The sequence below is a fragment of the Solanum verrucosum genome, unplaced genomic scaffold (genome assembly GCF_900185275.1).
Source record: "Solanum verrucosum unplaced genomic scaffold, falcon-dt-bn FXZP01000200.1, whole genome shotgun sequence".
In the NCBI taxonomy this organism is placed as follows: Eukaryota; Viridiplantae; Streptophyta; class Magnoliopsida; order Solanales; family Solanaceae; genus Solanum; species Solanum verrucosum.
The window spans coordinates 51,186-63,704 of record NW_026020093.1 but is presented as its reverse complement, the minus strand read 5'-3'; the positions used below and the strand labels follow the sequence as shown (position 1 = coordinate 63,704).

The 12,519-nt window shown below is 32.4% G+C and overlaps 2 protein-coding genes across 2 annotated transcripts; one reads left to right on the top strand and one right to left on the bottom strand.

The window, feature by feature from the left end:
• The first annotated feature begins 375 nt into the window (after window positions 1-375).
• LOC125824773 (ubiquitin-like-specific protease 1D) lies at window positions 376-3,959 on the top strand. Its single transcript, XM_049504123.1, has 5 exons — window positions 376-491; window positions 997-1,119; window positions 1,933-2,044; window positions 3,239-3,346; window positions 3,441-3,959. The coding sequence occupies exons 2-5, from the start codon at window positions 1,112-1,114 to the stop codon at window positions 3,537-3,539; spliced, it is 327 nt and encodes a 108-aa protein (XP_049360080.1). The 5' UTR covers window positions 376-491; window positions 997-1,111; the 3' UTR covers window positions 3,540-3,959.
• Window positions 3,960-9,350: 5,391 nt separating this feature from the next.
• LOC125824775 (uncharacterized) lies at window positions 9,351-12,148 on the bottom strand. Its single transcript, XM_049504125.1, has 3 exons — window positions 11,921-12,148; window positions 10,648-10,747; window positions 9,351-9,706 (listed from the first exon to the last, which is right to left on the bottom strand). Exons 1-3 carry the CDS (start codon window positions 12,098-12,100, stop codon window positions 9,450-9,452), a joined length of 537 nt encoding a protein of 178 aa, XP_049360082.1. The 5' UTR covers window positions 12,101-12,148; the 3' UTR covers window positions 9,351-9,449.
• Window positions 12,149-12,519: the final 371 nt, after the last annotated feature.

Sequence of the window (12,519 nt, the reverse complement as noted above, 5' to 3'; positions counted from 1 at the left end):
GAACACCACTGCCTTCTGAGTTCTCCCCTTAGCATAGCCAATGACCCAATTCTGATATTGTTCCCCAATTGTCACAGTGGAAAAATCCTCTTTGTATTCAACTAGGACCTTATTCCAGATATGTTTGGTAAAGGGGCATTCCACAAACAAGTGCTCTTAAGTCTCATGATTGATGATTCAATCATCAAATTGGTGCATCTACAGGTCTACATAGGATTTGACTATATCAGCTTAAGGGACCTCTTATTTTTCATTAATGCATGTTATTTGCACTCTTTGTTGGATGTAACCATTTCTATTTTAGCACATCCATCTTAACTTCTATATTTTTATCTTACATCTATCTAATATTAGGTAAATCTGAATAGTTTTTGATTTCTTAATTTTCAACAGCAGAATGAGAAGGAAGCTTCATTTTTCAAATTAAGACGGTGGTGGAAGGGTGTGAATATATTTGAGAAAGCGTATATATTTCTTCCCATACATGAAAGGTAAGTTTTCTAGGTTGATTTTGCTACTTCCTTGATTCATGAGATTCAGTATTGGTCCGTTGAGCTCTTATTACTTGGCCTTGTTTTGCAGTTTTATCAATTTATAAACTAAATTATTTAGGTCATACGATGTTTGTCGATATGGATCATATGTTGGGACATATTTATTTTTTACTATTTACTTTTCTCTAAGTTGGAAACAACCTCTCTACCTGCATGAGGGTAGGGGTAAGGTCTGGGTACACTCTACCTCTCTAAACCATAACTGGATTGCACTCATACTGGTATGTTGTTGCATTTCCCTAAGTAACTAAGAGCAGATCAGATTATTTATTTAATAGCCCAGTGGTTTGTTCAGATTCATCTTATGCCCCCCCCCCCCCCCCCCCTCTCCCTCCCCCTCTCAACCATTTGACTCGTCTACAATAGGTATTTTTTCTTTTACACTTAAGTTTCCTGGAGCTTTCTGTTCATGCCCTTATGTTGGTTCTTTTTTCCTCTGTAGTCATCACTGGAGCTTGGTAATAATTTGCATACCAGATAAAGAAGACCAATTGGGGCCAATCATTCTTCACTTGGATTCATTGAGGCTCCACAGCAGCAGCTCTCTTTTTGGTACTATGAAAAAGTAAGATTACCTCTCTCATTGGCTGTTAAATAATGGTCATGGATGCCGTGCTACATGAGTTATTACTTAATTATTACTATTGTATTGTTAGGAACCACAATTATTGGGGTGTGTGTATGGACAAATTTTAAAGAAAACTCAAGATAAAATCATACTAGTGGTTTCAAGACCAAACTTACTCATCTGTAATGAAAGCCATTGTTTTAGTTTGAATAACTTCTGGCAGTTGGTGTGTGCCCTGAGTTCTCCACGTGTTGTACACCACATATATATGGGGAGGCTTTCCAACATTAACAAATTATTATTTAAAGGTATGTTTGGTATGGAGGAAAATGTTTCTGATTTTCTTATGTTTGATGGTCGAAATATTTTGAAAAATATTCTCTAGGAAAATAAGCCTCTTAAAAATGAGGAAAAATGACTTTCCTAATGGAAGTAGGGAAAATAAGTACCATAAGTAACTTCTAAGTTCATTGTCTCCTCCCCACCCGCCTAACATCCCCAACCCTCCATCTCTTTGACCATTCCACCCCCGAACCCCCATTCCCCACCCCATCCCACCCTCATGATGTTTTGCTAGCTTACATATTAATACTCTACCAAACACTAGAAAATAAGTAAGAAACTCACTTGTTTTCCAAGAAAATATTTTCTAGGAAAACATATTCACCCTTGATGAAAAAATATCCTCAACTTCTTGTATAAAATGATCATGAGTACAAGTCTAATATGACCCATGGAATATCATTTCTGAAATGAAAGCTTCTTCACTTGTGAGGTTCATTTTCATTCAAAGTTTTAATTTTGACCCAGATTTTTGATAGAAGAATGGAAATTCTTGAGACAAGGAGTAGTGGCAGATTATCCTTTTGCAGACAAAATATGGGAAAATCTTCCACAAAGAATAGATGATAACATTATTCCGGTATTCCTCCATTTAAATTTCTTGTCTCTTAGTTTTAAGCATTCTTGTGAGATTTTTATGCTTATATATGTAGTCTTTAACTTGTAAGGTAATGGATTGAATTGGCATCAATGTGGGATGTGAATATTCCCTAATTGAATTTTGCTTTCAGAAAATATGGGAAAATCTTAATGTTACCTTTATCAAAAAAAAAAAAAAAGGGAAAATCTTCCACAGAGAATTGATGATAAGAGTATTCTAGTAATTCCTCGTCTCTTTCAATTTTTAAGCATTCTTGTGAAATGTTTCTTGCTTGTATATATGCAGTCAATAACTTACAAGGTAATGGTATTGGTTCGGCATCAAGTGGGATGTGAGATTTTGTTCTTCGGTTGAATTGTGTTTTCTGATTCATTGCATTATGGGTGTTCAGCTGCAGAGCTGGATATCTTCTCTAAGAAATCTCTATATTTCATAAAATGATTCATTTGTTCTGTATTTTCCAGAGCTTCAGCAATGAGTATATTCAGACTCAAACTTTTCATATCCTCCCACATTGCACTTAAAAAGCACCATGCTATCGTTCTAGTTGGTAGATTAAACTTATTCAACAACACCTAATGCATACCCCATTTTAAAGCAGTAGTGTTTGGAAAAGAGTGGTTTCTACAAAATGTAAGTGGTTGTATTTTATCTGAAAGATCTGTAGTTTTACGTGTTTAGGTTGTCTTAGGGACTGGCTAAAGTTTCTGCTAGATTAGTTTTTGTTTTCTTTTTTTCTATAACCATGGTGTTCGGGCCAGTTTGTGCGCGCACCTTGATTAATTCCACAGGGTGCTACCTTTCACAATCACAAGTTCCGGGTAACTCTATACCAAGGCTTGGATAGATAGGAAAGAAATCACCAAGTGTTTGCCTCTAGGATTTGAACCTGATACTTTATGGTTATTTTTTGAATTTCTGTTTGTCTGTATTCCCCCTTTCCCCCCTTCTCTTTTTGGTTGTCTAAAAGGAGATCCTGAATCTCCATCTTCAGATACCGACTCCCTGATATCTTCTGAGCACATACAAGGTCAAAGGGAGGAGAGTACAAAATATTGGTTCAGTTCATCAAATTCTACCTGAGAACTTTCTGCAGTAGAAATAAAGCAAGCTTGTAAATACTTAATTATCATTCCTTCATGGTGACCTCCTTCTGTTGCACTTGTATTACAGGTCCCACAACAAGGAAATGATTATGACTGTGGACTCTTTGTGCTATTCTTTATGGAACGATTCATCGCTGAAGTTCATGAAAGACTTAAAAAGAAGGATCTGACAATGGTATTAATTCCTTTTCCAATATAGAATCTTCCATCTTTTCCGATCTGATAAATGCATCAATTTCTTTGTTAGTGATGTATTGACCCATTTTCAGTTTGGAAGAAAGTGGTTTAAACCTGAAGAAGCATCTCGTATGAGGCGGATAATTCGTGACATACTTGAGGAAAAATTCAAGAATCCAAGTGACAAATAGTGTTTCTTGGTCACCTTTTTTTACAACATACTCAGATAATCCCAAAGTGTTTCTTGGTCACCTACCATCCGTAAATAACTGCTGCTGCTGCTGTTGACAAGCAATTCTTTATCAATGGAGCAACTGCTTATTAGCAACATTCCTGATGTTGGGCTCAATAGTAGATATTGTAGTTACTCATATACCCTAGAAATTTACATGAGATTCTAGAATCTCTCTATATACTCTGCCTAGGAAGGTTTCTCCCAAAATGTAGGAAGATTGGCAGATAACATCACGGAGAGCTTCGTTTGGTTGGATAAGTTCATATCGACCATTTTCTTTCAAAAGCAGAAGCTGGACCAAGTACATTTGGCATGGTAATAGGACTTAGGTGGTCTCTGCAGATCAACATCTTTTGGTCTTTCCCTTCCATTAGTACTGCCTGGAGTTCAAACAACTCATACCGTTCATGTAAATGTTTTCTTTACAATGAGATGGAAAAGATCATTGCTGTATGTGCTTCTTGATGCAACATAATCTCGTTTTAGTATATACTTGTGCAAAGTTATAACCCATTTTTAAAAAATTAATCAAAAACCACCTATTGTAAACATTTTACTATAGGCCAAATCGAAATTGACTAAATCCCTATAATCGAAAGTATAGTCTTTGGTACGTGAGATGGGACAAGCAATGATATCTCGGGATTATTTTATCCAAACTTTTATGTGAGATGGTAATCCCACCATTTTACTTCAGAGATGATGGGATAAAATAATTTTGAAATTAGCTAATATCTCAAAACAAATGTGAATGTTTTTAATAATTATGTTAGGGATTATGACTAGTTTGCTAATTTTCCCTAAAATTAATTTCAAATTTTATCCCTGGACTTTATATTTGACTTGGCAAGTTTTTTTTTTAAAATCCATATCTAAAGTTGCTTGTGCATCACCTACCAACTTTTTTTAACGAGGATCAAGCAAATGCAGGTCTTTTTACATACATACAATAAAAGGAAAAAAAAAAAAAGGGGTAAAAAGTTGATTTGCTGTTTTACAGAAGGGGTTGCACTTCATCATCTTGATTGCTAGTTGTCTATGTACCCCAATCATTGTATTGTATCATATTGTGATTAATATAATGTGTGAATGTATGTATTGTTACATAATGTCACATATCAATAATCTGGAAGATAAATCTACAACATTATAAAAGAAAGTTTGGTACGAGCTAGAGTTATTATACGAAAGATAGGGTAAAAGATAAAATAAGATTATTTAAAAAATAAGCAAAGACAATATAAGGGAAAAAAAGGTGACACAATCACACCAAATCGATTGCTACATGAGTCCTTTTATCGATAAATAACAATGAAGTAAAGACTACAATATAATAAAATCTGAATAACAATCGATACAAACATTAAATTTAAAGTGACAATACAATAGCATGGGTGTTTTTTTTAATTAAAAAAAAAAATCAAAGACGCAATAGCATAGCAACAAAAATAGTTGCTAACATTTTAAAAGTTAGAAAATCCAGTTTTATAATGTAATTTTCAGACAACGTGAAAATTTCTAATATGACATATATTATACTAATATTTTCGAGTTATAGCAGTAGATTTAGACTTTCAAGTTATAACATTAAAAATTTCAGGTTGTAACATATTATTAAATAAATAAAAAAATTAGTAATTAAAAACATTTGATTTAAAAAGAATAAAAAGATAAAAAAAAATTAAAATAAAACGTTTTTGAAGGAAAAAATGAAAAAAAGGGAAATAGGGATTATCTTAAATTTGAATTAATTTAAGATAATTATTAATTAGCATGAATTAAGGGATTTCAAACTAATTAAGAATATTCAGTTTCCTTAATTCACTCCAATTTGTTAAAATTAATTTAAAAATCAGATTTTATCCATTTTTCTTTCACGTTTCTCTCTCTTCGTTTTTCTTCCAGAAATTGTCACTGGCGACAAATTGATTTTTTTTTTTGTTGAAAAAACGTGTTTTTTTTTTGTGATGGACAACTACGTATCAATATTAATTAAACATGGCGGAAGATGGGTTGCTTCAGGTGAGTATTTTTAATTGTTTACTATTTTTATTTGGATTTCAATGAAATAGAAAAAAAAATGAAACTGTAAATCGCCACTATATTGAATGTGATATTTTTTTTTGTATAAACAATACGTTTTGTTCATAATACTTATTAGTTGTTGTGAAATTGTAATATTAGTGATTTTCTTGATAAGTTTCTGTTTTTTGGTAGTGGTTTAGTGTCACCATATTATTGATAACTGGTTTTTTCTTGGTAAGTTTCTGTAATATTATTGATTACTGGTTTTTTTCGTGAAAAAATGAATTAAAATGTATAGTTTTGAATGAATTTGTTAGTGTAATTGTAATTAATTTGGTACGAAAGTGTATTGAAGAATTGTATGACAGTTGTTTTAAGTGGGTATGAAAGTGTGTTAACTAGTTAGTAAAAAAAGTTATTTTGAAAAGTTTGAATAAGTGTATTAAAAATGTTTTAAGTTGGTATGAAATGTGAAATGTTATTGTTTATATAAGTTTTGTCAATTATGTATAAATTTGTGTGAAAGGAATGAACTATTTGGTATGAGAAATGTATAAATTTGGTATAAATGATGATTGTATGTATGAAATTTGTATTAAGTGGGTATGAAATCTGAAATTTTATTTTTTAATGAAATATGTTTGTAGTTTACTGTTTGAATGATTTTTGTATGAAAAAATAATGACAAGTGTGTATAATTTTGTTTTTTTTTGTATTATGTAAGACTAATTTTTTATTTTTTTTTAATGAAACAGGGAAATATGTTGATTTTTAGATGGAGGGGATTATATATGAGTATTCTAGTCTTTATAGTGGTCTAGTAAGTGCGATAACATCGCAACTAATGATAGATGTTAATATTCACAATAGATGAAATATATAGTTAGTGATAGATGTCCCCCTGTTAGTATCCACAATGATGTTGGTGTGCGGGTTTTTTTAGATCAAAAGAAAGCTAATGTAGATTTCTTTACGATTTCATATACATGGAAATAAAATTTATTCCAAATTAATATATAAGATAGTGTAACTATTTGTACAGGTTTCCGATTTCAGATTTCAGATTTCATATACATGATTCATTAATTATTCATACAGATTTCATAAACTAGAAAATAAAATTTATTTCAGATTAATATATAAGATAGTGTAAATATTTGTACAAATTTCAGATTTTTGATTCCAGATTTCATATACGCGATTCATTAATTATTTATACAGATTTAATATACTCGGAAATAAAATTTATTCCAGATTAATATATAAGATAGTGTAAATATAGTGTAATATATAACAAACTTTATACCAATCTTATTCAAGTTTCATTCCAACACGAACTTCAGTTTATATCACACATATTATACTAACAATAAATCAATTTCATATAATCACACAATGTATATCATTTGTATAACAATATTATATCACAATTAATACAATATCCAACCATCAAACATTAAATTGAGTGTCATACACATATTAATCAAATTTCACACACGTTTCATCCATTAATTGTACAATTTGGATTCACACTGATATTTTAAAATAGTGAATCCAAATGGTATGAAATCTGTATATTACTAGTATCCTGAAATTATAATAGCCAAACAGTAATTCATATGTAGATGGTATCTGATTGGAAGAAAACATATGATATTATATATCATCAAATACTTAAATACAAAAAAGTTGTTCAAAAGTAAAAAAAAACAAACATATAATTCTAAAAAAGTAAAAGGTGCAATCAACTATTTCAAATTTCTTGTACGTGGTCTTGGTGTAGGATAATTGGTGGTATCCGGAACATGTTCTTTTGCTATGCGAGGTCCACCAAATTTGCTAGCAATCGTACCAGTAACTTCACTCTCACTGATCGCGCCATTCTCACTCTTTGTATATACAGTTAATAGACAATCACACTATTGTTAAAACACAATTCATACCATTTGTTTACCACTATTATATCACAAATCATACAATATCCAACAATCAACTGTTTAATCAGAATCATACACATATTAATCAGATTTCATACACGTTTCATTCAAACAACTATTTCGAAAATAATATAAGAATAATGTGATATTTTTAGGAAAAAATCAGTAGTTTTAATAATGTGAAAATAAATTGAATATAATATTTACCCTAACAATTTTTTTTGTCTTTTTTAGGTGTTGGGACTTCTGATTTCTTCTTTTTTTTTGGATCTTCTTGTAGATGGTTTTGACGACTGAGCAACTTCAACATTCATTATTTTTTTTCTTTTTTTCTTTTTTGTTTTTTGATTCAGTAACAAAATCAGAATCAGAATCAGAATCAAAAGGGGTTTCAACATTTTTCCCCTTCCTTTTCTTCCCCTTTCGATTTATCGGACTCACCCTTTTATTTGAGTTATTTTTTTTTCTGTTTTTGATCTTTCAATAGAGATGAATTACCCCTAGCCGGAGTTTCAACAATGTTTGGCAGCGGTGTTTGAGTCAAAATGTTGAAAGATGGAGCATGAACTTCATCCGTAGAAGTTCCTTCGACTAATCGAGGGATCTTTCGAGGAGTTACAACCGTTTTCTTCGACATGGTTTTGTTGAAAAAACTAAATTGAATGGAGGATTGTAAAGTTAGTGTAGTTTGGTGGTGAGAAAGATGTGATAGATGAAGGTAAAATTGGGCTAGTGTGTTAATGGCATGTAGAACTGGATGAGCGTGGGGGGAGGGGGGAGGGATTGACGTATGGGAGGTGGTAACGGTAAAGAAGGAAACTTGTTGTAGGTGAATCCCTATATGTATGTAACTGATAATTTCAGATTTAAAAAAGGAACATAAATCAATTTAATTACATATTATTAAATAAACCATAAATAGATTAATCATTTATTAAATAAATGGAAATTGATTTTTAAATAAAATTAATTGGAGTGTAACGGTAAAAAAGGAAGTCTAATCAATGTAAATCCCTAAATTCGTGTAACTGATAATTTTGATTTTAAAAAAGGAACTGAAATTATATTAGCTAGCTATTAATAATTAATAATATAAAAATATAAAGAGATTAATTATTTTTAAATAAACCTGTAATTAATTTTTAAATAAAGTTAAATTTAAGTAATATGTTATAACCCGTAAATAAACTGTTATAAGTAAGAATATTTTAAGAATGTGTTTAAAACTTGTAATATTGACCCTTAAATGTGTATATGGTGTGATTTTTCCTTGTTTAAATTTGTGCCTTCATATAATAAATGCCTCATAATTCTTTCTTTCCATATATATGTGGTATTGCTGAATAATTGATAATCTTTTTAATTGGGCAATAAAACATTTATTATTTCAAATTCAAACTATTTGTGTTATATTGATAATATAAATAAAAAGATTGAAACACTGTTCGTATTAGCATATTAGGAAGAAACATTAAGGTATAAAAACATAATCATGTAATTTAACTTGAATTGAACTGACATCTATGCTCTCCAATTTTTGGGTGCACAAACACAATAACTTGTATAAAGTTAAAAAGTAGATACATGTATCCTATATGACAATTTGCATCTTACATGGCGTCCTACGTGTAATATGTCTTAGGGCCCATCTATCTCCTTGTTCAATTTTATACAAGTTTAAGTATTTATTTGTCCACACTCAAGACATAAATATCAGTTGAAGTCAAGTCAAAGGCACATTTATATATTATGCCTACGTTAAAAGCACATAACTTTGGTGAATGCACGTACACATAAAATATCATTACAAACAAATAACAGAACCTTTGAGGATAAAGATTATGATCTATAAATCACATACAATTGAGCTTCACTTCATGTCAACTACAGAACAATAAGTTTAATCATTCCTCTGGGAAACCTAAATATCTATAAATAAGTTTAGCAACTGGTTTCGCGTCACCTGGTTGATATGGAACAAGAGACCCTGGATCCATATCCGAGATAGTCTTGTATAACATTTGTGGACGAGCACAATACAAATGCTTTCTCTCAGCCAGTTCTTCTGCGAGCTCACTTTGATGGTTGTCCATTAGATCCTCATTGACTACCACTATTAATGGTTTGCCCAGTCGTAATGTCTCAAATATGCTCCCTGAACCTGCAGTATTCAAATGTGTGATTACATAGCCTTAGCCTTGCAACTTTTGAAGTCCTATAATAACAAGAAATATCGATTGTTTTCCCTATTCACAACAAGTATTACAATTCATTTCATATGTACAAATTATTACTTTAGAACTCCATAGCTCAAAAGGACATAAATCTTGAACCCATAAGCTTCAATGTCTGGTTCCGCTTCTGCTCAGAAACGAAGTGCATGAACTTTACAGCCAATCATATGTCTTATGAGGCCACAAGCAGTAGCAGCCAAAAACATTTGCAAGAAGGGGTTGATGTTAAATCATATCATGAGATAGACGTGTCAAGGAAAACAGAGACATTTCAACATACTTGGAAACCTGACTCCCTCAATGATTCTATGTTAGTTATTGTGACCATTGCAACAGTATGAAAATGTTTTCAAGTGTCTCAATGAGAGAGCTAACTTTGGGTTTTAGCATCATACAACTAGTATCTAGATCTATGAGTTAATTTCCCTAGTCAGACCTAATATATACGCATTTTAATGAAATAATGATATCCAAAAGGCTAGTTGGTCTGATCCGAGTAGAAGGGAGAGTAGAGGAAGAAAAGTCAAGGAGACCCTAAAAACAAAGACAAAAGGAAGTACCAATGTCATATAGCAAGTGGTGTTTTGTTGCTGTGGTTTGGGAGGGAGTAACTCATGTATTAAAATAAGCATAGCTAATACCATGTTCGATAGCATTTTAGTTGTTTTGTATAAATTAGCACACCAAGTATGGAGTTTGGTTATTATTTTACAACCCCACATAAATAAAATAGGTACAAGTTATTAAAATGAAATAACTAAACCCTGTATAACTGATCCTTACATTTCCAATACATGCTTAACTCTAACCAGCAACCAAACGACCCCTTAAATGTATAAAGCTAAGGTCATTGTCAACCATGAATTACCTGCGTGGCTGATAACAAGTGATGCTGACTTCAAATAGTCAGCTATGCTTGAGGAAAATGTGAAGTAGTCCAGAGCTGGAGAACCATTTTCAGCAGTAGCCTGGAAAGATCACAGCAAGATTAAAAAAAAAAGACCAGAAATAAATGAATTATTACCAGGCAAAGAAGAATTGTCGAGTGAGCAGAGTAAATTTTGCAAAGGTACTTATGTGTAAGTGAGTGAGTGTGTACTTGTGTTCCATTTCGGCTTAAAAGATATTCCACCACAAATTGTGACAAAGCCTAACATAAAAGGCATAAAACTAGTAGGGTCAGTACGTCTTAGTGAGATGTGAGCACCCAAAGGAACCTAAATGTATAGCCACGTCACACTTTCCAAATCTCTCGTTTTTATTGTCCTTCAAAGACAAAGTTGAGACTTGGTAACCACATATTGGATCTTGGCTAATTAAATAATTTAGCACGCTAAGGTCTAGTCATTACTCGGATTAAAGCTTGCATATCCAAGCATATGCGAACATAAATTCTTTAGAACTTTCAACTTTCTTTGTTAAGCAGACTTACTAACATGTGGTAAGAAAGCAACATGTGATGTGTGGGTTAGGCGACAAACATCACCCATTGGAACCTTGCTGCAGACAGCCTGGTATTTAAGAGGAAGAGGGTAGAGGCCTAGAGGGATGGGTCAATCATCCACCGAGTTTCGAATGGTGATATATACGAGGAAGAGGCTAGAGGAATTGGTCCATCATCCTAGTGTTGAATGGCATGTCACTGGCCCTTGGAGATTTTTCAGTAATACAAAAATGAAAAGAACCTTCTACTTTCTTCGCAGCAAGGAAACCAAAAACAAACAGCAATTTTTCCCAAATCCTGGAAAATCCATAACGCTGCATCATTTCTTGAAACTTCACGAACTCATAGTTCTTTCACTTAATTAGGCAACTCAACTTGGTTCACATTTTTATTTTATTTTTGTTGTTGGTTTCCTCCTGGTACCCACTCTGGGGCTCAGCTAATCCATATTCCTGGCGCTTGAGGCCCATCAAAAGGGGAACTGGGATTTTTTTCATTCTCAAGGCTCGAACTCAAGAACTCTGATTAAGGGAAGAGTGATCCTATCCATCCCACAATTGCCCTTTTTCTTCTACTTTTTCCTCAAGAAGGACATCTTTTGGATCCACAATTGAAGTAGAAACTGAAAAACTCAACTTTTTACTACAAATGTGCTTAGAGGAAAAAAAAACAAATATAAAGAGAAATGTCAAATTACCCTTGTGGGAATGTACGATCCTCGCCCCATTTGAATCAGAATATCGGTGTAACCCTTCTTGAACAATTCATTCTTAACTTCTGGAGTATCCATTGCTCTTACAAGAGCATCAAAAGAAGTCGTCCCCACGGTCACAAAAACTATTCTCTTCTCCTTCGCAATATCATCTATATCACCCATTTAGAATTTCCAAATTACATTCAACAATTTGAATCTGCAATTAACATAATCGTACATATTACACATCAAAGTAGCAGAGATTAATATTGAGCGTGTGTTTGGTCTGATGAAAAACATTTTTCGATAAATGTTTCTCCGGAAAACTGTCTCAAGGTCCTATAAAATTTAGAAATGATTTCAAATGGACAAACGGAGAAAAACTGAGCAGAGTTTCCCTTTTGTTAGACAATAGAAAACATTTTTTTTGTTCCCACCCAGTGTCAAATCCAAATTGTGCGGATCTTTACCCAGAGTAGAACACAAACCTAAAAAGATGAAACAGACCTATTCAGGAACAAGAAAATAGCATCACGGTTTGGACTTTGGATTGAATCTCAATGAAAGAATACACCAATGAAAAGACAATTCGATAAATTTAA

Bases quoted from the DNA above. Each gene is read 5' to 3' on its own strand.
- LOC125824773 (XM_049504123.1), top strand. The intron at 2,045-3,238 runs GTATTCCTCCAT...CTTGTATTACAG, and splicing joins TAGATGATAACATTATTCCG to GTCCCACAACAAGGAAATGA. The intron at 3,347-3,440 runs GTATTAATTCCT...ACCCATTTTCAG, and splicing joins AAAAGAAGGATCTGACAATG to TTTGGAAGAAAGTGGTTTAA.
- LOC125824775 (XM_049504125.1), bottom strand. From the start codon at position 12,100: ATGGGTGATATAGATGATATTGCGAAGGAGAAGAGAATAGTTTTTGTG. The intron at 10,748-11,920 runs GTAATTTGACAT...TGATCTTTCCAG, and splicing joins GATCGTACATTCCCACAAGG to GCTACTGCTGAAAATGGTTC. The intron at 9,707-10,647 runs GTAATTCATGGT...TGAATACTGCAG, and splicing joins ACTTGTTATCAGCCACGCAG to GTTCAGGGAGCATATTTGAG.